Source organism: Panthera uncia, assembly GCF_023721935.1.
Source record: "Panthera uncia isolate 11264 chromosome C1 unlocalized genomic scaffold, Puncia_PCG_1.0 HiC_scaffold_3, whole genome shotgun sequence".
NCBI lineage: Eukaryota > Metazoa > Chordata > Mammalia > Carnivora > Felidae > Panthera > Panthera uncia.
Genome location: NW_026057584.1, coordinates 49,520,409 through 49,546,436, shown reverse-complemented (window position 1 = coordinate 49,546,436; position 26,028 = coordinate 49,520,409). Strand labels below are relative to the sequence as shown.

Here is a 26,028-nt window from a genome sequence, read left to right as displayed (position 1 = left end):
AACCATTCGTCTATACAAATAAACACAAGCAGCCCCAAAAGAGATAGACAATCAAAAGTTTGAATCATTTTTAATTGGTAGTTATTTATAAATATGACCATTAGCTTTTAATTTTTCTAAATTCAAGGCAGTTAAGACTGGGAACTAAAATTTGCAAATGCAATATTTACAGTTTTTTCTGTTTCGGTGAGGATAGTAGCAATTTTGTTTTAGGATTTATAAAAGATGATTAAAAATAAAAAGAAGGAAACACTGGGATCATGACCAAACAAGGTAGAAGTTTGTTATATGAAAGAAGATGAAGGGAAGCCTGCCAAAACACTCTATTTGTATAGGACAGTAGCAGACACCATTAGCTGCCCCTGTATCTCTTGGGATTCAACACTCCAGGTTGTGTGCTACTGTAGATTTCACTGGCAGCCCAGGAATTGACATTCAGGCAATAGTGTACGTATGAATACCTCAGCTCTCTCTTCTTCAGGTGGGATAACTCTAAGGTTAGGTTATCTCTAAGGTTAAACTCTAAGGTCTTTGACTTTGTTGCCTAGAATTTTCCCATGGAATTGAGCTCTATACACCCATAGTGACAGTAGGCTTGATGATTGATGATGAGGTATTTTTAGCTATTGTGTGGAGTATTTAGTACTGTCTAACAAACTTCTCTAAATGCCGTGGCTTAAAACAACAGCTTCACTACATTTCATAGTATTGTGAAGCACACATTTGGGCAGAGCCCAGCTATACATCTTTGATTTATTTGGTATCAAGTGGGGACATTTAGTGGTGGTGCTGGTGTAGTGAATCCAAAATAAATTTACTCACATGCCTAGTGCCTTGATAGGGACAGCTGGAAGGCTGGGTCTAGCTGGGTCTCTCCCCCCATGAATTATCAGCCTCTCCACCTGGTCTTTCTAACAGGTAGTTGGACTTCAGACATGGCAGCTTAACACCATAAGACCAAGTATTTCAAGAGACATGCAGTAGAAGCTGGAAGTCCTTTAGGGTTTTGATATTGGCACAAGCATCCCTCTGCTATATTCAGTTGATCAGAAAAGTCCTAGCCCTTTCCCCTCCCACCAGATTGAAAGAGCAGGGAGATAGATCCCACCTTTCAATGATAGGTGTTTAAAAACTTGTGGCCGCCTTTAATCTGCAACAGTGCCTTCTCCCCTTCCCTGTCTTGCTTCTTTCCACTCCTAGTATTTGTTTTTGTTTTTATATGCGTCACCCAAAAATGATCCTCTCTAGAATCTTTATCTCAATATTTGTTTCTAGGGGAACTCAAACTAAAGGAAGGAACTTTATATTTGGCTGAAAGAAGAGTTTTGTAGACAATATTTCTTCTGATGATTAAAATACTCTGGTGAAGTAACTCTTACGACTTCTTTCTTATTGAACAGGTCATGGGTGAGAGATGTTAGCTGATTAAGTCTAAAAAACAGTTGTGGGGCACATGGATGGCTCAGTTGGTTACACATCCAACTCTTGGTTTCAGCTCAGGTCATAATCTCATGGTTTGTAGGTTCAAGCCCTATGTCAGGCTCTGTGCTGGCAGCCGGAGCCTGCTTTGTATTCTTTCTCTCTCTTTGCCCCACCCCTGCTCATGTTCTCTCTCTCAAAATAAATAAATGAACTTTATTTTATTTTATTTTTTTAATCTATTGTGAAAATAAGTATTCATTTATTAAAAACAAACTTCAGAAGAACATACTTGTTAAAACATGGTAAACTTAGACAACAGAATATCAGGAAGCAAAAAGTGTGATAAGGAAGCAAGAATATCAGTTACTAAGTTATATTATACCCACCTCTTTAATTATACCCCTGGTTATCTTAAAATATATAATGGTAGCTCTAAGGACTCTAGACATACCTCTGGATTTATGGCATGATTTGCCTTTTATGTTTTATTGATTTCCAACTTGAAAAGTACAGGCTCAAAAGGTTGTATTTTATGATACTGAATCAAATGCATTTCTAGGAAAATTTCTCTCTTTTAATGTAGTCTATGAAATCTTCCTGTCTAATTCTAAAATTCTTATTTTACCTGCTTTGTTGTTGTTAGAAACTTTATCAACTGTTTAAATCCTCAGGCCATATTGCTCTTAAGGAGAAGATACATAGCCATCCAAATTTCTTCAACATTGCATCTTTGGCCCTCTTTCTTAAAAAGGGTTAGGTTCAGTTTAATTAATACTGAATTTTTTTAATGTGCAAAAATCTAAGTCTGCTTCTTAAAGCAAATAAAAGGAACAAAAATACGGCACCATTCTAATAATCAAACGCCAATAAAAATGGCAGCAGTACAAAGATCTAAGAAAATCTCAAATACAGCAGATTTGTAATTAGAACACCATTCAATGATTAATTTTTAGCAAGAAAAAGAAGCTTAATAACAGGTAAAAGAAACCAAATACTGCGTTATATTGAATACCAAGGTAAGTAACCATAACGAATCTTACAAATTCTCCAATATCATAATTACTTGCTTTTGAGTAACTCTATATAAGCCTCATTTTTTAAATTAAATGCCTATTCAGCAAAGCTAATTGGAACAAATACATTTATCCAAATTTACATCTTAGAATAATAAACAGGAGACATTAGTCAAGGATGAATTAAGAGAGTTCTATTCTTTTTCGTCATCTGTGTGATCAGGTGGCAAAGGACGTGCTTTTCTTTTTGCTTTTCCTAAGCCACTGCTTCCTGCCTCTTCAGGAATTCGATTCTCTTTGTCAGAATCTTTAGGGGACAGCCCAAAGAATTCTCCGATTCCTTTTTGCCACTTGGGAGTTGGGCGCACACAAACTGGATTCCCTCCGGCATACTTATTTTCAACTTTCCTCGACGAAAGCGATGCGGAATTACTGGCAGAAGTGGAGGAACCAAGCACCTTCCTGGGGGCTCGAGAAGCCACCACTTTTCTGTAGGTGCCTGGGACACTGTCCTCTTTAGTCCGCACCATATTCAAACGCGAGGAGAGGGGAGCAATCAATGACTTCCCAACCGAGGGTGTTTAACTGGACAAGGACCCGCAATAAATGAACTTTAAAAAATAAACTAAAATAAAAGGGTGAGACTTGTATGGAGTTTTTAAAACTCCAACTGCAAGGTTTTTGCGACTGTACCTAAGAATGAAATAAGGATAATAAGCCCGAAATGAATCATTTAAGTAAAAGTAAGATTGAAATATAAATGCTAAGCTTTTTTATTTTTTTACTCAGTAGACAGACTTACTAAAAAAAACCCACTTTTCTGATGTTTTGTCAAATGAGTCTGTCAATTGATGCAAAGTCAAAGCGTTTGCTAATTGGCTTACTCACCTACATACGTGATATGTATAGAGCATCCTTGATGTTTAACTGGATATGCACAGGCAGCAGGGAAGGTGGGGGGGTTGACTTTTGGGACACAGTGACTTGCAGGCACTGTATCATTGATTTTCACTGCTCCTTTATTTAATCCTGATATTGTAGATAACGTCTATATTTTTTTAGATGAAGAAAGTAAGGCTTGGCGACAATCAGGGATTCTAATGCAGTCTGTCTGGTTACAGAGCCAGACAAATTCAACTATACTTCACTTTTCTAAGGAGAAGAAAATGTTTAGAGGCTATTTCCCTGTGGGGTAGTGAATTGCGGGCCCTGGGGATACCTTGAGATTGTTTTGCCTGGTAACTAGTAGTTATAGTGCCCTGCTGGGGAAGTTGAAGCAATTTTCTTCTGCATGATGGGTCCCTACATTTTATTATTATTTTTAAACAGCTGCTATTGAGGTCAAGTTTGACCTACTCCTGATATGATTGCTTCTCTGCTTCACTGTCTTTTCTGTGGCTGCCTTTATTTTTAGCTGACCAGTCTTGTGAATCACTGGTTTGTGTTTTCTAAGTACTTAAAATCTATTCTTGCTCTTGCTCCCAAGTTTATTTTACTTCAAATGCCACTTTACATCCTTAACATCCCACATAGATATGGTTGAGGAAAGAAAATTCCAACTAATCATGCTAACATGATTTTATCAGTTTTTGAAATTTGCCAATATTTTGGACAAAAAGTATATCACTGTTTTAAGTGAAATTTACTTGATTACCAGTAAAACTGAATGACTTTCTTATTTGTTGAAAATTCCTTATTTGAATTTCAGTATTTTATTAATATTCCAAAGTTAATTTGTCAGCTATGTATATTAAAGATATCTGCATTTTTCTGAGATGTGTTACAGATCTTTTCTTACAATTTGTCACTTGTCTTTTAAAATGCTTAAGATAGGGGTGCTCCTGGGAAGATGGCGGTGTAGGAGGATGCTGGGCTCACCGCGCGTCCTGCTGATCACTTAGATTCCACCTACACCTGCCTAAATAACCCAGAAAACCGCCAGAAGACTAGCAGAAAGGAGTCTCTGGAGCCCAGCGCAGACGAGAGACCCACGGAAGAGGGTAGGAAGGGCGGAGAGGCGGTGCGTGCTCCACGGACTGGCGGGAGGGAGCCGGGGAGGAGGGGCGGCCCACTGGCCAAGCAGAGCCCCCGAGTCTGGATTGCAAAAGCGAAGGGGCCGGACAGAGTGTGTTCTGACAGCAAGCGGGACTTGACATCTGGAAGGTTATAAGCTAACAGCCCTGCTCAGAGAACGGGAGGGCTGGAGGACAATGGGAGGGAGAGTTGTTGAGGCCCAGACAACAGAGCTCAACTTGGTGGGGAACAAAGGCGCTCGCCAGCGCCATCTCCCTCGCCCATCTCCCAGCCAAAATCCCAAAGGGAACCAGTTCCTGCCAGGGAACTTGCTTGCACCCTGCAAACACCCAACGCTGTGCTTCTGTGGATCCATCCCTCTGGCGGGTCTGACTCCCTCCCGGTGCCGCAGGGCCCCTCCCAAAGCGGATCTCTGAAGGAAAAGGGAGCTGAGCCTGCCCCTCCCGCCCCTGTGCACCTTGCTGATCCACCCCAGCCAATACGCCAGATCCCCAGCACCACAAGCCTGGCAGTGTGCAAGTAGCCCAGACGGGCCATGCCAACCCACAGTGAATCCCGCCCCTAGGAGAGGGGGAGAGAAGGCACACACCAGTCTGACTGTGGCCCCAGCGGTGGGCTGGGGGCAGACATCAGGTCTGACTGCAGCCCCGCCCACCAATGCAAGTTATTTAAGATAGCACAGGGGAAGTGCCCTGCAGTCCGGCACCACTACAGGGACTATCTAAAATGACGAAACGGAAGAATTCCCCTCAGAAAAACGTCCAGGAAATAACAACAGCTAACGAACTGATCAAAAATGATTTAAACAATATAACAAAGTGAATTTAGAATAATAGTCATAGAATTAATCGCTGGTCTTGAAAACAGTATAAAGGACAGAAAAGAATCTCTTGCTACAGAGAACAAGGGACTAAGGAACAGCCAGGAGGAGCTAAAAAGTGCTATCAATGAGCTGCAAAATAAAATGGAGACAACTACGGCTCGGATTGAAGAGGCAGAGGAGAGAATAGGTGAACTAGAAGATAAAATTATGGAAAAAGAAGAAGCTGAGAAAAAGAGAGGTAAAAAAATCCAGGAATATGAGGGGAAAATTAGAGAACTAAGTGATGCACTAAAGAGAAATAATCTACGCATAATTGGTATTCCAGAGGAGGAAGAGAGAGGGAAAGGTGCTGAAGGTGTACTTGAAGAAATCATAGCTGAGAACTTCCCTGATCTGGGGAAGGAAAAAGGCATTGAAATCCAAGAGGCACAGAGAACTCCCTTCAGATGTAACTTGAATCGATCTTCTGCACGACATATCATAGTGAAACCGGAAAATACAAGGATAAAGAGAAAATTCTGAAAGCAGCTAGAGATAAATGTGCTCTAACATATAAAGGGAGACCTATAAGACTCGTGACTGATCTCTCTACTGAAACTTGGCAGGCCGGAAAGGAATGGCAGGAGATCTTCAATGTGATGAACAGAAAAAAATATGCAGCCGAGAATCCTTTATCCAGCAAGTCTGTCATTTAGAATAGAAGGAGAGATAAAGGTCTTCCCAAACAAACAAAAACTGAAGGAATCCGTCACCACTAAACCAGCCCTACAAGAGATCCTAAGGGGGATCCTGTGAGACAAAGTACCAGAGACATCACTACAAGCATGAAACCTGCGGACATCACAATGACTCTAAACCCATATCTTTCTATAATAACACTAATGTAAATGGACTAAATGCACCAATCAAAAGACATAGGGTATCAGAATGGATAAGAAAACAAGACCCATCTATTTGCTGTCTACAATAGACTCATTTTAGACCTGAGGACACCTTCAGATTGAGAGTGAGGGGATGGAGAATTATTTATCATGCCACTGGAAGTCAGAAGAAAGCTGGAGTAGCCATACTTATATCAGACAAACTAGACTCTAAATTAAAGGCTGTAACAAGAGATGAAGAAGGGCATTATATAATAATCACAGGGTCTATCCATCAGGAAGAGCTAACAATTATAAATGTCTATGTGCCGAATACAGGAGCCCCCAAATATATAAAACAATTACTCACAAACATAAGCAACCTTATTGATAAGAATGTGGTCATTGCAGGGGACTTTAACACCCCACTTACAGAAATGGATAGATCATCTAGACACACGGTCAATAAAGAAACAAGGGCCCTGAATGATACATTGGATCAGATGGACTTGACAGATATATTTAGAACTCTGCATCCCAAAGCAACAGAATATACTTTCTTCTCAAATGCACATGGAACATTCTCCAAGATAGATCATATACTGGGTCACAAAACAGCCCTTCATAAGTATACAAGAATTGAAATCATACCATGCATACTTTCAGACCACAATGCTATGAAGCTTGAAATCAACCACAGGAAAATGTCTGGAAAACGTCCAAAAGCATGGAGGTTAAAGAACACCCTACTAAAGAATGAATGGGTCAACCAGGCAATTAGAGAAGAAATTAAAAAATATATGGAAACAAACGAAAATGAAAATACAACAATCCCAATGCTTTGGGATGCAGCGAAGGCAGTCCTGAGAGGAAAATACATTGCAATCCAGGCCTATCTCAAGAAACAAGAAAGATCCCAAATACAAAATCTAACAGCACACCTAAAGGAAATAGAAGCAGAACAGCAAAGGCAGCCTAAACCCAGCAGAAGAAGAGAAATAATAAAGATCAGAGCAGAAATAAACAATATAGAATCTAAAAAAACTGTAGAGCAGATCAATGAAACCAAGAGTTGGTTTTTTGAAAAAAATAAACAAAATTGACAAACCTCTAGCCAGGCTTCTCAAAAAGAAAAGGGACATGACCCAAATAGATGAAATCATGAATGAAAATGGAATTATTACAACCAATCTCTCAGAAATACAAGCAATTATCAGGGAATACTGTAAAAAATTATATGCCAACAAACTGGACAACCTGGAAGAAATGGACAAATTCCTAAACACCCACACTGTTCCAAAACTCAAACTGGAGGAAATAGAAAGCTTGAATAGAGCCATAACCAGCGAAGAAATTGAATCAGTTATCAAAAATCTCCTAACAAATATGAGTCCAAGACCAGATGGCTTTCCTAGGGAATTCTACCAGACATTTAAAGCAGAGATAATACCTATCCTTCTCAAGCTATTCCAAAAAATAGAAAAGGAAGGAAAACTTCCATACTCTTTCTATGAAGCCAGCATTACTTTGATTCCCAAACCAGACAGAGACCCAGTAAAAAAAGAGAACTACAGGCCAATATCCCTGATGAATATGGATGCAAAAATTCTCAATAAGATACTAGCAAATCAAATTCAACAGCTTATAAAAAGAATTATTCACCATGATCAAGTGGGATTCATTCCTGGGCGGCAAGGCTGGTTCAACATTCGCAAATCGATCAATGTGATACATCACATTAATAAAAGAAAAGATAAGAACCATATGATCCTGTCAATCGATGGCCAACAGGCACATGAGAAGATGCTCAACATCGCTCCTCATCAGGGAAATACAAACCAAAACCACACTCAGATATCACCTCATGCCAGTCAGAGTGGCCAAAATGAACAAATCAGGAGACTATAGATGCTGGCGAGGATGTGGAGAAACGGGAACCCTCTTGCACTGTTGGTGGGAATGAAAACTTGTGCAGCCACTCTGAAAAACAGTGTGGAAGTTCCTCAAAAAATTAAAAATAGACCTACCCTATGACCCAGCAGTAGCACTGCTAGGAAATTACCCAAGGGATACAGGGGTACTGCTGCACAGGGGCACTTGTACCCCAATGTTTATAGCAGCCCTCTCAACAATAGCCAAATTGTGGAAAGAGCTTGAATGTCCATCAACTGATGAATGGATAAAGACATTGTGGTTTATATACACAATGGAGTACTACGTGGCAATGAGAAAGAATGAAATATGGCCCTTTGTAGCAACATGGATGGAACTGGAGAGTGTTATGCTAAGTGAAATAAGCCATACAGAGAAAGACAGATACCATATGGTTTCACTCTTAGGTGGATCCTGAGAAACTTAACAGAAACCCATGGGGGAGGGGAAGGAACAACAAAAAAGAGGTTAGAGTGGGAGAGAGCCAAAGCATAAGAGACTCTTAAAAACTGAGAACAAACTGAGGGTTGATGGGGGGTGGGAGGGAGGGGAGGGTGGGTGATGGACATTGAAGAGGGCCTCTTTTGGGATGAGCACGGGGTGTTGTATGGAAACCAGTTTGACAATAAACTTCATATATTGAAAAAAAAAATCCTTAAGATATATTTTGTCATTGAGTAATTTAAAATTTGTATAGAGTCTATCAATATTTTCCTTTATGAGTTCTGGTTTTTCTATTTTTTTTTTTTTAATTTTTTTTTTTCAACGTTTTTTATTTATTTTTGGGACAGAGAGAGACAGAGCATGAACGGGGGAGGGGCAGAGAGAGAGGGAGACACAGAATCGGAAACAGGCTCCAGGCTCCGAGCCATCAGCCCAGAGCCTGACGCGGGGCTCGAACTCACGGACCGCGAGATCGTGACCTGGCTGAAGTCGGACGCTTAACCGACTGCGCCACCCAGGCGCCCTGGTTTTTCTATTTTTTTAAAGAATAAATAAAATATAATACAAATATTCTTTTAAAGTAATTATTAAATATAGTTAATCTTATATGATAATAATAAAACATTTTCCCTAATTTATAGCTAATGTAGGCCATATATATATGCACACATATATATATATATACACATATACATATATATGCATATATACATATATATATATATATATATACACACACATGCACACACTGTCCTTTCCTAATAAAATCAAACTTTATTTTAAAATTCTATCCCTAATTTTCTTATATTCGTGGGTATATTTCCATATTAATCATTGTATTTCTGGTTGTTAGTCTGTTCCACTAATTTGCTTATTCTTATGCTAATAAACTGTGTATATATGTGTAGTATGGTAAAGACAGTGGTCTTATAATGATCTTCCTTCCTAAAGGGGAATTTGCAGCTATAAATCCCACAAATTTTGATATTTTGTATTTTCATTTTAATTTGGTTACAAACAGTTAAAAATTGAATGTCCAAATTCTAATTAGTCTAGTTGGTCAGAGAAAATATTCTGTATGATTTTAATCCTCTGGTTCTAAAATATCTTGCTTGGCATGGACTATAATCTAATCCTGGGTGAAAAGCTGTTAACAAATTGAATTCCCCAGTGCTTTGTAATAACTTGTAATAACTTGTAGGTGTAGCATCTATCTTATGTCTGAAAATTTTTACATTTTTCTTATATTTATTATTTCATACAACATTTTAATCATTTTAGTCATTTAATCAGTTTAAACATAACACATTAGATTCAGTTAAAAAGTGTCTTAATAATATAATTCTTTTAATGTTTTTTTTATTTTTGAGAGAGAGAGACAGAGCATGAGTTGGGGAGGGGCATAGAGAGAGGGAGACACAGAATCTGAAGCAGACTCCAAGCTCTTAGCTATCAGCACAGACCCCGACGTGGGGCTCGAACCTGTGAACCGTGAGATCATGACCTTAGCCGAAGTTGGATGCTTAACTGACTGAGCCACCCAGGCACCCCTTAATGAATAATATAATATGAAGATTGATGTTTTTATGTTTCACATTAAGCATGATATCTTCTTTTGTTTAGCTTTTAAATCTTCAGTGTAATTATATTAATTTATTATTTTCTTCATATAAGTCATATCTTAATTATTAAATTTAATCTTAGGTATTTTCATATTTTTGATCTCTTGTGAATGAGTTATTTTTTCAATACCATTGTCAAGTGGCTTTTGGTAGTGAAATGAAAAACAGTTTCGTTTTGCATATTCATTTTAATGCAAACACCTTGCCAATTCAGTTATTAATACTAATGTTTTTAATAGAATCTTTTGGGTTACTAAATATACGAAATGATACAATAATATCATTAAATATTAAATATTTAATCATTTAAAATAATTTACTGTTTTCATATATTTTTACTATTTGGTTGCCTTATCTTATTATAATATCTAAAATCTACCTACTATGTTGGATAATACTTGAATAATAATTAGACATGATAAATATTAGTGGTGACAATTTGTATTTTACATTTGGAAAATATTTAACAGTATTTACTAATAATTTTTTAAACACGTATATCCTTTGGCCTAGGGGTTTCACCTTTGAAAATCTCAGAGATGTAAACAAGTGCTCTAAGCACTTAGATGTGTTTATTGCTTCATTATTTTTAATGCAAAAAAGATTCATTGGAGAATAATCTGAATGTCCATGAATAGGGAAATAATTTTTAAAAATCTGTGATATGGCCATAGTGCAAAGTATTATGCAGTCATTAAAATTAGAAGTTATATTTATATTTACTGATTATATAGGCTGATTATATCTATATTTATTCACTTAGGAGTGATGTGCATTTCATATGATAAACCAGCAAGTGGCAGAGCTATGTATGTATTTTTTTCACTGCAGGAAAATAAAAACATATGCATACATTTTCAAATGTTTACATGTACAGAGAGAAATACGTACAATGGATACCAAATTACGATGATGGTTACCTTTGAGAAGATATGGAATTTGAAAGAGTGGAAAGAAAATCTGTTTTTTTCCTTTGTGCCACTGCATTATCTGATCTAAATGCATTATTTTGTAGTTCAAATGTCAATAAAGCAAATATAAACCTGTGAACCCCATTATAATCATAAAACTTCAATAAATAAAAGCAATCTTATAATTAGATTACATCTCTTTATTTTCATACTTCCCTTTTTCTGGCTTTTACAACTCTGTTTCTGAGTTAATCCCAGGTAAAACCAAAATATCAATTTTATTTAAAAGTTTATGTGAATAATATGAATTGTTAAGAATTATAGTAAATCTGCAGAAGATCATATTATCTAATAGTGGAGTTCATTGGGAAATACTGAAAATTTACATAGCCATACTTAAACAGTGGTATTTATTGATTTTTGAGCTTTTGAATGATTAGCTGCTTGTAGCTTCACAGATGTTTTAATATTTGTCCATAGTATTTGTGGAAAACATTTACAATAACCCTCAATTCAATGCGAGATTGATTTTGAAACCTTTATTGCAGATGCACAAATGTTCATTACACTTGACTGTTAATTTTGAATATTACCCAGCCAACACTGGCCTTCCAGCTGCTTTTGCAATTAACCTTCAGCCTATTGACAGCAGCGCTTTTAATTATTATGCACCATATTTATGAAATAGACTATGTCCTCTAAAATAATAGGCTATTGATTTGAATAGTCATTTTAAATGCAATTGAAAATCCAATCATTTTTTGTAAAGATACCGAATAGTCATTTACCATATATACTTTTGTGTTTCATCTAAATAGATCTTGCTTTATTGCAGAATAGTTTAACAATATTTTATGCAGTATCCATTAGGCAACAAACACTTGAGCCTACTGTTTTATTATTATTTAAAAAAAATAATATTTATTTTTGGGAGACAGAAACAGAGCATGAGCAGGAAAGGGGCAGAGAGAGAGAGACAATCCAAAGCAGGCTCCAGGCTCTGAGCTGTGAGCACAGAGTCTGCGAGGGGCTTGAACTCACAAACTATGAGGTCATGACCGAAGTCGGATGCTTAACTGACTGAGCCCCCCAGGCACCTCTGTTTTATTATTTTTAACAACAGTTGAAAGAGACTATCTTTCTGGAATATTTTATGCATATGGCTTATGTTTCTTTTGGAATAGCGCATCAAATTATGTTTGAAAGTGACATATGGTGACAGACTATATGTCCGCTTAATGACCTAGAATCTTTATACTTAGTTTACTTCACTAGTTAGAGGACTAGACATTGGGTTATTAGAATTATTTCATGTGCTATATTGAAGATACTGTATTTGGGTAATTTAGGGAGTGGCTATTTGAAGGTAAGTGCTTTCTTTTACATCTCCTCTGCATTTGTTAAAGAATTTTAAAGCAAACCCTATGATCACATTTTTCTTGAAAACAAATATGTCTAAATTCAATTAATATTTTAAGAAATGAAAATTTTTAACGTATCTTTTTAGGTAATTGATACCATTCAGCTACATTTTTTGAGAGCTTACTATGTACCTGAATTTGTGTTGTTACATAGATTATTTGATTTAATAATACTTTAAATATTCTAATTATAGTAATTGAATAGACACATACCCAATATTTTTTCACCAAAAATAATTTAAGTAATGTACAATAAAATTGAAATAAAACTCTTGTTATTAAAGGAAAGTATTATTTTACTTTAAAGAGTGATAAGCAAAATATATTTATATTTATTTATGACAGTGGAACTGATACAGAATCAATTTCTTCCTGTCTGTATATCGAAGTCCAGAATATCCATTTATTTATTTATTCAATAAGTATTTATTTTGTGCCTATTACGGCATTTGTAGGCACTGCCAGAAAAAATAGATGAATAAAGGTCCATGATCTGAAGTAACTTTATATCTAGTAACATAAATAAAAACATCATTACAATTCATTTTGAACAATGGCATAACATTAGTACATGTAATGGTCACAAAATAAATAACAGGGATGAGTGTATGTGATTATTGCCACTTGTAACGAATGCATTCCTAGGTAAAGAAAGGGACAAAAAGAATTTAGATATATGCAATAGCCTGTGCAAAGACATTGAATATGGATGATTTCAAGCAGTCCAATATGAATGAAGTATCAGATTCAAGGGCAGAACTGGCAAGCAAAAATTATACTGAATAAATAAGAGAGGCAAGGTCCACAAATACTCTGCCAAACTTAGGAACTCAACGTCTTATAGCTGTTAAGGTTGTTGAGTGTTTTACAGCAATTAAATGACTAAGATTTGAGTTCGAGATTATTCCTCAATCTGAATTAGAGAAGACAAAGAATGGAAACAAGAGGAAACCATAGGGCACAGTTTTAATTATCCAAGTGAGATACAACAAGGACTTGTACCAAATCAATCTTAACTCACTGAAAGAGGTGGGATAAAGAGATATTAGGAGGTAGTATGAAGAGAGTTTGGTTATAAATTGGGTGGGAAAAATGGAGACCTAGTTTGTAAACTCCAGAAGGTAAATTCCAAGATAATTCCTAGGTTTCCAGGCTAGGTGTACTTACGCCATAGAATGGCAGATGTTAGTATCCCATAAGTGACATAGGAAAGCCAAGAGACAGTTGGAGGGGTAGAATGAGTTTGAATTTGGACACTTTTAATCTGAGAGGTCTATGTGAGGTAGTAAAACAGATATGTGGAAAGAGAGCAATTTAATATAGAAACAGAGGATGGATATGAGAGTGGATATCTAGATTTGGAGGTCATTGAAATATAGATCGTTAGGACTGGAAGTATGTGTGATCAATTAATATATGTAGTAGACCAGAGAAGTAATCATAAAAATGTTACTATAGCTTTTAATAGACAAGTACGGACAGTGGAAACATTGGTAGTGAGTTTGCTTTGTAAAGATATGATGAGACTCATGAGCAATCCATGTTCTAGAAATTAATAGAAAAGAGTTTCAAATGAGAGGCAAGAGAGCAGAGTGGATAAGAACATGAATCTTATTGACAAACTGCCTAGATTTAAGACTTGGCTCCAATTACAATTCACTAAGAGTACAATCTTGGGTAAGACATCATGGCAGATGATTTTCTTTCTCTGAGTCACATGCACTTCGGCTGTAAAACTGGAATAATAATGGCTGGCACCTCTTAAAATGTTTAAGAATTAGTAAAATAAAGCATAACGCCTGATAAATGGTAAGCCACCAACAAATGTTTCTCAATATTATTATTAGGAATAGCTGGCCATTCATCCCAATATTTGGAGCATGCAAGTTTGAGAGAGATGGTTATTTTATTATACTTTTTCTCACTGACAAAACTCATAGTATAAACTGAAATTTAAAATGTTTAAATTTCAATCTGGTATTTAAATTGTACAAGTTAAAGATAATAAATAAACCAGGCAAAACTTTTTTGATTATTTCGCTTCCTTGTGAATGTGGTTGTGACTATAAGCACTGTACAGGACTTATTTTCTTCGGTCAAGATTGAAAGCGACAAGAGAAGTAGAGGGGACAGTTGCATTGCTTGCACCATGCACATGGAAACTAGAGAAATGAGCTTATTATCTCTAGACAGCATCTAACAAAGGATCAAAGGATCCTCCTTAGATTGCCCTCAAGGAGTTAAAGTTCAGTAAGATTAGAAAATATAAAATAACATGCTCTGTAATGGTAATGAATGATAACATCTTTTATGAATGTGATAAGACAGCATTCTAAAACCAGTAGGATTTATGTGTGTACTCTGTGTACCAGAATTTTGGAGGCAAGAGTAAATTGGAGTTCTTTAGGTCCAGAGAGCTATATGAAATCTTACCTTTAATTCAAGACTTTTCAAATTAACAAAAAGATTAAAGGAATGGATACATCAACTGTAAAGAGTGAGAATAGTATGGCGTTTATGTAACAGGATAATTTATCCGACAAATTATAAACCATATACATGGTACTCTTATATTTATTTCTAGCTTCTTACTCTATACCTGCAGAGATACCTATGCAGCAGATATAGGTAAAAATGTGCCATCTATTCTCATCCTGTCAAACTCCATTGCTCATTGTCAGGGTTTTGGTAATGCTTTTTTTTTTTTTTTTTTTTTTTTTTTTTCCCATGGTATTCTGCAGTAAACCATACCTTTGTTGTTTAATGATTTAAGAGCACTGGCTTTGGTGTTAGATGTATTCTTAGTATAGACTCTGTCCTTAATGGTTTGGTGATCGTGGGCAAGTAAACCGTAAACCTTGGTGTCTGCAGGATAGGATAACAGAATGGGATTAAGTGTTTGAAGACAAAATGAAATAATGTCTGTAAACTGCCTACCATAGTGTCTGGCATGTCATAAAGGTTTTGTCATTAGTATTAGCATCACCATCTTAATTGTTTTCCCCAATGACACAACACTGTTAATCCCTGCATGAGTATATGCTGGAAGTTCAGATTTTTATATAACGGTGTCTTAATTCTTTTAATAATAAGGGTTCCTCTAATGTTTTCTCAAAATGCCTAAGGCCAATTACTTATTATTTATCAATGAATTCATCCCAAATTAAGGTCTACCCCATTAGCTTTTTGTCTCTTTCTTCTGATCTTTTTTTGTGTTTCCTCTATGCCACTTTTCTCAGTGCTATGTCCCTTCTGGAGTGGTTCCCTGTAGACTTTCTTTTGGATGAAAAGAGTGTGCCAGTTCTTAAAGTGAAGTCTCTCATGTTGGAGAATCATGGGCATCTTTATACCCCTTGTGTTTCAACACCACAATGTTTTACTGTTTAACCATTCCATATTTATAAGAAAATAGTAATAGTCTGAATGTGCAGATCATGTAAAATACCTCAACTATGTTTTTCTTCATTTTAAGGTTTTAATATTTTTGTTTTTCAGAAGCAAAATAGGAGAAGGACATTGCAGAAGCAAGAGGAGGAGCTCGCAGTGACTAGTAAGCAGTATTTTCTTTCTTTGTCATCTGTAAGTGTCAATATTGTTTTAATGGGACAGTGGATTTTTTTTAAATCCTGGATTGTTCTGGCAATGATACTGCTTTAGACTCCCTCGAGAAAGAGGGCTATTTTATAAGGATGATGCTTTAACTGTAGCACAGGAAAGACTAGAGCCTTACTCTAGACATGATTGATGATAGTCTTTCAAGCAGGAACCCAAATTATCAGTGAGAAAGACAAAAGGTGTGACTTTTCTCTAGCCGCTGTAGCTAGATCAGCAAACTTAACTTGATAGGATGTGTTGTTAAAAGTTGTTGATTCACATGTATAAACAAAAAGGTTAAGAGTTTTGGCTGTTTCCATATAAGGTAAGTACAGTGAACATGTGAAAATTATAAAACTAAACATTTTGTAAGACTGGGAAATGGAGGGTGAGCACGAGCCCCGCATCAGGTGAACATGAGCCCTGCTTAGACTAAAATACGATCTCCACTTCAGGTGAGTCCCGCTTCTCTCTCTCTCTCTGCCCCTTGTGGTATTCTCTCCTTCTCTCTTAAATGAAGGAAGGAAGGAAGGAAGGAAGGAAGGAAGGAAGGAAGGAAGGAAGGAATAAATAGAGACCAAGTGGGAAATGGAGGTTAAATTGAAAGTTGAATGGTCATGTCGTTTAATATTAATAAGCTGATTGCATTTCTTTGTGTGGACATAGGTTGGGTTTCACGTATTATGTCTGTTCTTATGCCACTTCTTTAATAACATCATGATATTTATTATATTTCCCTTGGATTGTATTTAATATGGTCACTGACAAGAAATTTTAGTCAAATATAACTATTTTAGATGGTTCCTTTAAAAATACACTTTCTTGCATGACTGTTTTGTCATATATTGATTCTCCGTTATCACGAAAACAGGTTATTGTAAACAGATATATACCCCCATAATTTATACAAGCAACATACTTCATTTGATTACATATTTATTTAGTAAGAATTTATTATCTATTGGCATCACAGTGCTATATAGTAACAATCCAAGGCCAGCTACTAATAAATTCATTTTCATGTCTGTGAAACAGTAAGCACTGGACCTGTTGTCTATGAAGTGTTAATTAATATAAATACACCTTCATTCTTGGCCTTTTTCATAGTCATGTGTAATGTTTTGCAAAGGAGATGATGTCTTCAGCAAATTGCGTTGTCTCAACATAAGCTACCTGGAAAAAATTGTCAGAAAGATTGGTCAATAAAAGCAATGCTGTCTGTAAGATTTTTATATCTTGCACATTTCTTAATTTTATGTATAGTTTTATTTTTAACTATAAATGTTCACATACTTATTGCTTTGAAACTAATTAGAATATTAGTGGGACATATATTTGTTAATAAACATTTTCATCAGTTGTATCATGTTCCAGGTACTAGTCTTTACAAATGTTTTTAGGTTTTTGTTAAAATACAAATATTAATTCTTTTAATCAAAATAATAACCTTAAGAGGCAGTAAATGTTAATTACTGTGTGAGGAAATAGAGGGATATAGAGGTGAAATGATTGTAAGTAGTAGACCCAGGAATCCAAATCCTGTCAGTTTGGCTATAGACTCTTTGGTCTTTACCACTATGGTATATTACTACTATATCATACTAGGCTGATACAAGTTTTTGGAAAACAGATAGAACGCTGGTATTACTGTTTAGACACTTGTTATCAGCTCTTTGAATTGATTGGAAAAGTAGGGTTTAAATCTCTCAAAACTATTGTAAAACACTGGAAGTTAATGTTCCACAGAAAAAGACTGAATTTGTGACTTCTTTATTCCTTAATTAACCATAGTAGGGCACTTCCACCAATTACGTAGTTCTGACTTTCTGAAATGAAATGGTTGTTTGTCCTGTATTCCATTGGAGTATTCTGAGTTCACATTAGGGCCTTGTATTATTATAAGAAAAATGTAAATCTGAAGATATCTCACATAGTGATTCACTTTGTGCTTGAAATCTCCTGACTGATGATATATTACTTTATATTGTTGGATTCAGTGATATCCACTGATGGTCCTCTTTGCTGCAGAAACTGCATAATGCCCCTCCAGACTCTCCAGTGAGTTCTTTCTCAGGACTTCTACACAGACCAAACCTTACCTTCCCAATGACCTTGTATGCAGACTTTTACTGAGTGATTGAAAGATGCCATATTTTTAAAAATTCTTTAAAATATTTATTTATATTGGGGGAGGGAGAGAGGGTGGGAGAGAACCAGAACGAACACAAGCGGGAGAGGGGCAGAGAGAAGGAGACAGAATCTAAAGCAGGCTCCAGCTCTGAGCTGTCAGCACAGAGCCCAATGCAGGGCTCAAACTCACAACCAGTGAGATCATGACCTGAGCTGAAGTTGGATGCTTAACCGACTGAGCCACCCGGCCACCCTGAAAAATGCCTTTAAATACAGATTATTAATAAAGGGTAGTAGCTCTTTTTTTAACATTTATATGTAGTAATTCTTTAAACTAAAAGAGCATATGATGCTACAGCATCAAGGAGGGAGATAATGCACTAAAATGAACAGTGATTATCAAAATTTCAGTGAATCAGAATCACTAGGAGAATTTGTTAAAATACAGATTGCTGGTTCCTTGAAAATCAATTCGAGCAAGTTGTCAGGGGATGCTTTTACTGCTGGTTTGGGGAACTACACGTAGAGAGCCCCTGATCTAGAGTTTCATATATTTATCAGGTTATAAAATGGGGCATACCTCTCCCTCTTACTGTTTTCTCATAATTCAAGAGGATTAATAGTTGTACAGCATATCATTTCTATTTTGTGGTAGCATAGGCAAAAGTCAAATTTCTCCAAATAGGAATTCTTGTCTGCTACTTAGCTATCATTTTTAGCCATAGAGGCTTATTAAAAAGAAAAGAAAATTAAGCTTTTGGGTGTGGGCAGAAGTGAGTCAGAGGTGAAATGGTGGATAATGATATGTCTTAGGGGTCTTTAGAAGTTCACTGAATTAAAATGTATTCAATAAGTAGGAGGTTTGCAGGAAGTAGAAAAGGTGACTTCTTAAGACTTTCATTAATATAATTTTCTGTAAGAGATGGTATAGTAAAAGCTAGAAAAAAATATACATGGATTTCCAGAAAGAAATTTTGAGAAAAATAAAATAGGGATGATGATAATATTTCGATAAAAATGATAATGCTTTTTTTTTAATCAAAGGATTTTGCCATAATTTCTAAATTGAAGGGTAGCTCACTTTCAAAATTGAAGGTAAAGGAATTAGTTTGTCTTCTGTTGTCTTCAGGAGATATTTTTATTAAACTTTGTCAAATTTGAATTTGAATTCATATTATTTATTTAGTGAATAATTTTGAACATCCACTCTGCTAGGAATACTGGTAGAATCTGGGACAATGTGCTCATGATTTCGGGAATCAAACTGTTGTGTATCAAGCACCGGGAAAAGCGTGTGAACCATGGTATCTATTCAATAAATATTTTTAAATGAATTAAGACTAAATGAATAGAACCAATCATAGAATAGAACCAGAAATACCTGGTTGGGCACCTGGGAGGCTCAGTCAGTTGAGTAACCAACTTGGGCTCAAGTCATGAGCTCATAGTGTGTGAGTTCAGGCCCTGCATCCGGCTGTGTGCTGACAGCTCAGAGCCTGGAGCCTGCTTCAGGTTCTGTATCTCCCTCTCTCTCTTCCCGTCCCCCAGTCATGCTCTATCTTTCCTTCTCTCTCTCTCTCTTTCTCTCTCTCTCTCTCTCTCTCTCTCTCTCAAAATTAAACCTTAAAATTTTTTTTTAGAAAAGAAATACCTGGTCATTTTCCTAAAGGCAGCATATTAAAGCGAAATAGTCCTGAAATAAATTATTTCTTTTCTTGGATGCACACGGGGGCAGCATGCTGCTGTACTACATGGCAGGATAAATAGCCCTTATTGCTGGCACATTTTACACCGGTCATTGCAAAGGGTTGTTGCTCAGAGATCTCACTCCATCTACTTTCAGTGGGTGTCCACATGAATTCACCAAGTTCTGATGGGCTACTCCCAAGTGTGTGCTAGATTCCTGTTCTCTGTCAAGGGCAGTTGCTTGTGCATCATTTAAAATCAGAAGCAAAACTCTTCAAAATGTCAACACACTTACTTCACCATATTTACAGTCACCAGCCATTTGCATTGATTCAGTAGCTTCACAGCTTGAGTTCTGTGTAAAATTATTTTGTTCTTTGAAAACCTATGTTCCAAGGAAATCCTGTGCATCTCATATCTAAGGCAGCTACAGACAATTGGCAAATGTAACTGGAAAAACATGGTAGTCTGCCTTTCAGTATGCTTCTCACCTGGGGATAGAAAAAATTCTGTCATTTTTGTTGATAAGTGAGTCTTTCAAAATGACTATCTACTGAAAGTTAATTGCAAACATATGGAGAGTTGACATTGATTGAAGCCAGTGCGTGTATGTCTTCCTAAATCCATATTCTTAAAATTGAGGCCCCCCTGCCAAGATTATTAGAAGAAAGTTAGAGGACCTAGTTTCTAGAAAACTTTATAGAACATGACCATTAATTCAATTAATGTCTCCTGAATTATGCTAGCTTAGACATTTGACTCATAATTGTCTAAATGTTGGAAAGCTAAATTACATCAGTTACTTGGGCAGCAAGTTATTAAGTAAGACATTAGGAGATTAAAGAATGAATATCTCAGTTTCCTGAAGTGTTCAGTTGTATAGAAGTTAGGCATTGCAAGTCTTTGTATCACTAAAAGTGATAAAACAATAATATGGGAGAATCATCTCTAAGATATCTCTTTAACAATTTTAAGAGGTGTACTAAGAATGGAATTTCAGTTATATTCTTGTCTTTATGTCCATCGAAAAGAAACTTGGATTTCTTTTTATTACCTTTATTTGAGATAGAGTTTATTGGGCAGTGTGGCAAGGGCCATACACTTCTGCCTCAACTCAAGTTCCTATTCGATTAGCTGCAGAATAGGCAGACCTTTTAGCTAAGTTGGTTTATGATTACACTCTATTTGCTCACCCCAAGATACTCTTCTTTAGTCTTAAGGGAAGTGTAGATTGTAGATAAAAAGCAAAGCAATATGTCTCCCAGTGTTGTATGTCCCTCTGTTCTTAAAGTCCATCATAACACAGTCCCTGGCTTTATCAGACTGGTTACTCCAGATGTAGCAGAGGACAAATAACCATGGTACTCCAGTAATCATGCCATGGGGAGTCTTTTTTGTGCTCTGTCAACTGTCACACACACTTTAAGGACCCTGGTGACATCAATTTTATAAAACTTTCATAAAATTGACATAATTATTTGGTAGAGATCACTTCTTTCTTATCTTCTTCTCCCTTGGGTTTTGATACACCAATTGGTTAAAAAAAATAAAGATAACTGTGTAGGTGATCATGCATTCTATAAGGCATTCTAGAAAATGTGTAGTCACTTTTACTTCTCCAAAAAGAATAATGTAAAGATGAACTTTAACCATTTTGCAAGTGAATTAACAAAAGAGGATAATTTATTAAGTTATTTGCATGTTTTGCATAAACTGAAAAGAAGGAATGAAAAATCATTATATAATGTCCAGCCTAGGAGAATATAAGCTTAGTTCCTAAGAGCAGATACTGCTGTAGATTTAACCATGTCACATCTTCCTATTTCCAAGAGATCTGCAATCATCAATCTTTAACATTTTACTACATTGATCATTTTATAAATTTGTGTATGCTAAAATTTATTGTAATTAGTTACTGAGTTTTAACTGGAGATATTGTTCTCATTTCAAAAACAGCCCCCATAGATCACACAATTTTTTTTATCTACTTATCTCAAAGATCTTTTGCCTTTAGTTGATATAATCAAGGCTTTTTAGTGTCTGTACTTAGTGAATATTCTAAGTCAAATTTGTAATTGATTCTAATATAGACTTATTGATGATTCTTATATAGACATAATCTAGTTATTACAATTTTCTAAAAATATAATATTTGGTCTATTTATCTATATCTCATCTATTTATTACCTATTTAACTAAAATACATGGGACTAGACAACTAGACTGTATTATAGTTAGCCTTTCCCTTGTACTTACTATATTCAATTCTCATGATAACCATTTGACTCCACAGAAAATAATCAGTTTTTCTTCCACCCAATACATAGCATAGATGTTACATGTGTCTAGAGCCTCATTGACTTTATGGTTGAGATATAAGGAAGGGACTTTAAAAATATGTTTATTATTACTCTCTGAAAAGCTGCCTTGAGACACGTGCGTGCACACACACACACACACACACACACACACACACACACATTGAATTGAGACTAGAAGACCATAGGGAACAGAAAGGATCATCTACTCCCGTTTTTAGATGAAACTGTGTCTAAACTTTCTGTAAGTCTTGGTTGTCTCATAATCTTTACAACTGACACCTGATCAAAATCTACTTTTAGTGTTAGATTTATTCACTTTATAAATTGATAAAGTAACATACAAGAAAATCTGTTTCAAGCTCCTGGAGGAAATTGCAACATAAATCAATTTTTTTTTCTGATTTTCAGAAGGTAGCTGAGTTCCCTAAATATGGGTTAAGCACAGAGGAATCTAGGAATGTTGTGTACCACATGATTCAAAACTAAGAAGGTACAGAACAAGACTTTGATTTCACTCGATTTGTTTTCGCTATTTCTAAAGTGAATGCATGAATAGTAATACTTTCATGTAAAAGTAATATAAGCTTGTATAAAAGCCAGTGCATTCAAGCTGGAGAACCCCATGGGCAATTTCTTGCAATATATACATCTGTATATCTATCTGTGAAATACATGGTATTTCCTAGCAACTACCAACTTCAGGACAATACTGCTATCAGTTTGAGCTCACTGTGAAAATCTGAAACTTGAAGAAATATTCGAGGTCACATTTGAGGAATAAAATATTCCATTTCCTTTTTAACCTACATCAAAAGATGTAAGATGATTATCAAGATAAGAATTCCTCTCTCGGAAGTGATACAAAGAAACGGGTTGGGAAGCTGCTATTCTTGTAATCACCTTATTGCCAGAAGTCTGACTGAGATGGTGTTTGAGGACATGATGTATTCCTTTTGTGGGCACTAGAAATGATCTGGCAGCCTGGCTTTTACTTAAATGGGAACTATGAGGGCCATGCCTTTCCACATTAATGTATCATTAGTGCTCAATGGTAATAGCATCTACTGTACTGAAAAACTATTGGAAACATTAAATATCCAAAATTGTTTTCCTTGTGATTAAGCAGAACTTTGTACTGCCCATCCATACCAATATACCGATATCATGCTCTCATTAGATTTAAATTCTATGTTCTGAATGGATTCATTATTTCATAACTGACATTATTGGCTAGTAGTCAGAAAAAATTCTTGAGAATTTTTAAGAAGATTAGAAAAAAATGAACAATTATATGGTAATAGATCTGTTATAACAACAGTGACAATAAAAGAGCTGAGCCTATTTTTCAGTTGGGAGATTATTCTATTCTTTAGCTTGAACTTTGGGCCTAAATTTTAAAATGACTCTTTTTTGATATATACATACCCCAGACATCTCCACTTTTTGAGTTAGGGCATGTAAATACCCGAACAAGACATCCTCTACCACAGAGAATCATTCAGGTACAGAGGGATGAATGATTTTAGGTACCTTGTGCCGCAAAACTCTATTGACTATGTTTCCTCATACAGGGACTTAAATTTGAAAGAGGTGAAGAATAATGGTGAAAGCTGAAGAAAGCTATGAAACATTGTTCTATGTTTTCAATTTCATCTCGTTCTCCACTCTTGGACTGTAAAGTGGCTTATCCATGTGTAAAGAAAACAACCCCCAAATCCCTCGGATTCCCATTTACTGATGCCTAGTTGAGTTTTAGGTGCTGCTTTTTCAAATTCCAACCCCCAAAAACAGATTAGACCGTCAGACTTTACCAAAATCAAATACAGTAAATATTTGAGATTAAAAGTTATTTTACACATAAAGTTACATTCTTTTATTAGTCATATTATCTACAGAGTATTAAAAGTATAATATTTAAATTTTAAAGCAAATTGTGAATACTTTTTAGTGACTTTGAAATCTGCAATATATTATTATTAACTATAGTCATCAGTAGAGGTAAATTAGCAGGGACACTTCTAAAAAATGTTCTTTGTTCACTGATGTTGTGGTAGGGGCACATCATTTATATGCTCATGGTATGTTCCTTTTAATTTGCTTCTGTAGTTACGTAATAAGAAATCAGAGGGGAGGGTTCAGATTGCCATCACGATTTGCATTAATGAAACAGATGTGTTGAATGACATTGCTTGACATTGGCGTTTAAGTCATTGTTTATCAGTGGAAGACACAAGGTGTAGCCAGGTATGGTAAACATTGATTGCTCTCAAGGGAAAAAAATAACTGTCAGTGAAGTTGAAAGGAACAGTGTGAACTCAGAAAGGACAAAGATTGTATGACAATAATGTAGAAAAAAATAGAAAATAACAAAGGTAAAGCCAAAGTGAACAGCTGTTACAGATAGGTGGATATATATACATTTATAATTTTCTACAGTCCCCCATTAGAATGGTTTCATTTACATTTATGAAATCTAGCTATAAAATGACTCTCTGAGAGAAAGCATTTCTTAAGAGAATGCAAATGCCTTAAAATGATTCTTATCAGTTGCATTCTTTTTGAACAACATTCCAAATATCAAATACCACTGTGATGCTTCAGTGATGGCATACAATTATATTTAAGCCTCAAGGCACAATGAAAAGTGCTGAATGGTTTAATCAAGTAGACAGTATTAGAGCATGTTTCTCAGCAATGACTCCCTTTAAAATCTCTTATGCTTGTACAGATCCCTACTGTGGTGTTTATCTGACTCTTCTCCATCTCTGAAAAACCCAGTGAACTCTTTGGAGGCTGATTCTGCTCTCAGCAGGATGTTGTCAGGAGTGTCTGCACAAGTGAGCCTATTGTGACCTTCTCTGGGAAGTTTATTTTAGATGAACTTTACTTGCTTGATTAAAATAATTTATATTTTCAGTTGTTACTCAGCAGCCTACCTAGCTGTAGAACATGGTAGCCATACTGTCTTCTCTCAAGGTCTCACACAAACTCAGGGACTTGGCAGGGAGGAACCCCAAAAAACAAACAAACACTACTGTTTAATGATAATTATTTTTTATGTAAGTGGTATATTTGTGATACCCATCTCATTGATAGAGAAAATAATTTTGAAGGTTTAAATACTTTTAGGATCAATATAGTAATTCAGGTTATTTTGAGTATACTAAATTATTTAAAGATTTTATGAAAAATGTACATGATTGGGGCTAAAACAAGTTGGATGTATTTGCTAAATAGTAGTTCTAATTTGAACATTACTCAGCATTTGTTTGAATATGTGTGGATATTATGAGACTAGAATACTATAGTATCTATTTACTAAACTTTCTAAGTTATTTACAAGTTTTTACCATGTATATATCATAATAATAAAGGTAGTAAAGAGGACAAAAAATAAAAGAATTTCTTAGGGAGGGCAACATTTGGAATTACATGGTTGTTCTGCCACTTTACCCCATGCAATTTTATGGGAATCAGCATGCAGCCTGCAATTACATACCTTTAAAATCAAGTATAATAAGAAATAATTGCCACACAAGGTGGTTTCTTGCCATGAAGAAAGTTGAGCGAAAAATAAGAACATATTACTTCTGAAGTTTATAGGGAGTAGTCAATAAACAGGATCCAAATACATATAGGAAACACAATAAATTAATTAGCAGTTGCCAAAAAGTGTGTGAATTTTATTCAAATTCATTTTTCTTTGTTTCATAATGAAGTATTATCAAGTAACTAATCAGGAATCAAACTGCTTTTACTAATTACCACCTTGATCATTTCTGTGTAATGCTAGTGGGTCAGCTAATTCTAGGTCA

The 26,028-nt window shown here is 35.6% G+C and overlaps 1 protein-coding gene across 1 annotated transcript; it reads right to left on the bottom strand.

The window, feature by feature from the left end:
* Positions 1–1,661: 1,661 nt before the first annotated feature.
* LOC125910907 (PCNA-associated factor) lies at positions 1,662–3,032 on the bottom strand. Its single transcript, XM_049614448.1, has one exon. The coding sequence runs from the start codon at positions 2,963–2,965 to the stop codon at positions 2,630–2,632; it is 336 nt and encodes a 111-aa protein (XP_049470405.1). The 5' UTR covers positions 2,966–3,032; the 3' UTR covers positions 1,662–2,629.
* Between the last annotated feature and the right edge of the window lie 22,996 nt (positions 3,033–26,028).

Excerpts from the sequence above, each read along its gene's own strand:
- LOC125910907 (XM_049614448.1), bottom strand. The coding sequence starts at position 2,965 with ATGGTGCGGACTAAAGAGGACAGTGTCCCAGGCACCTACAGAAAAGTG.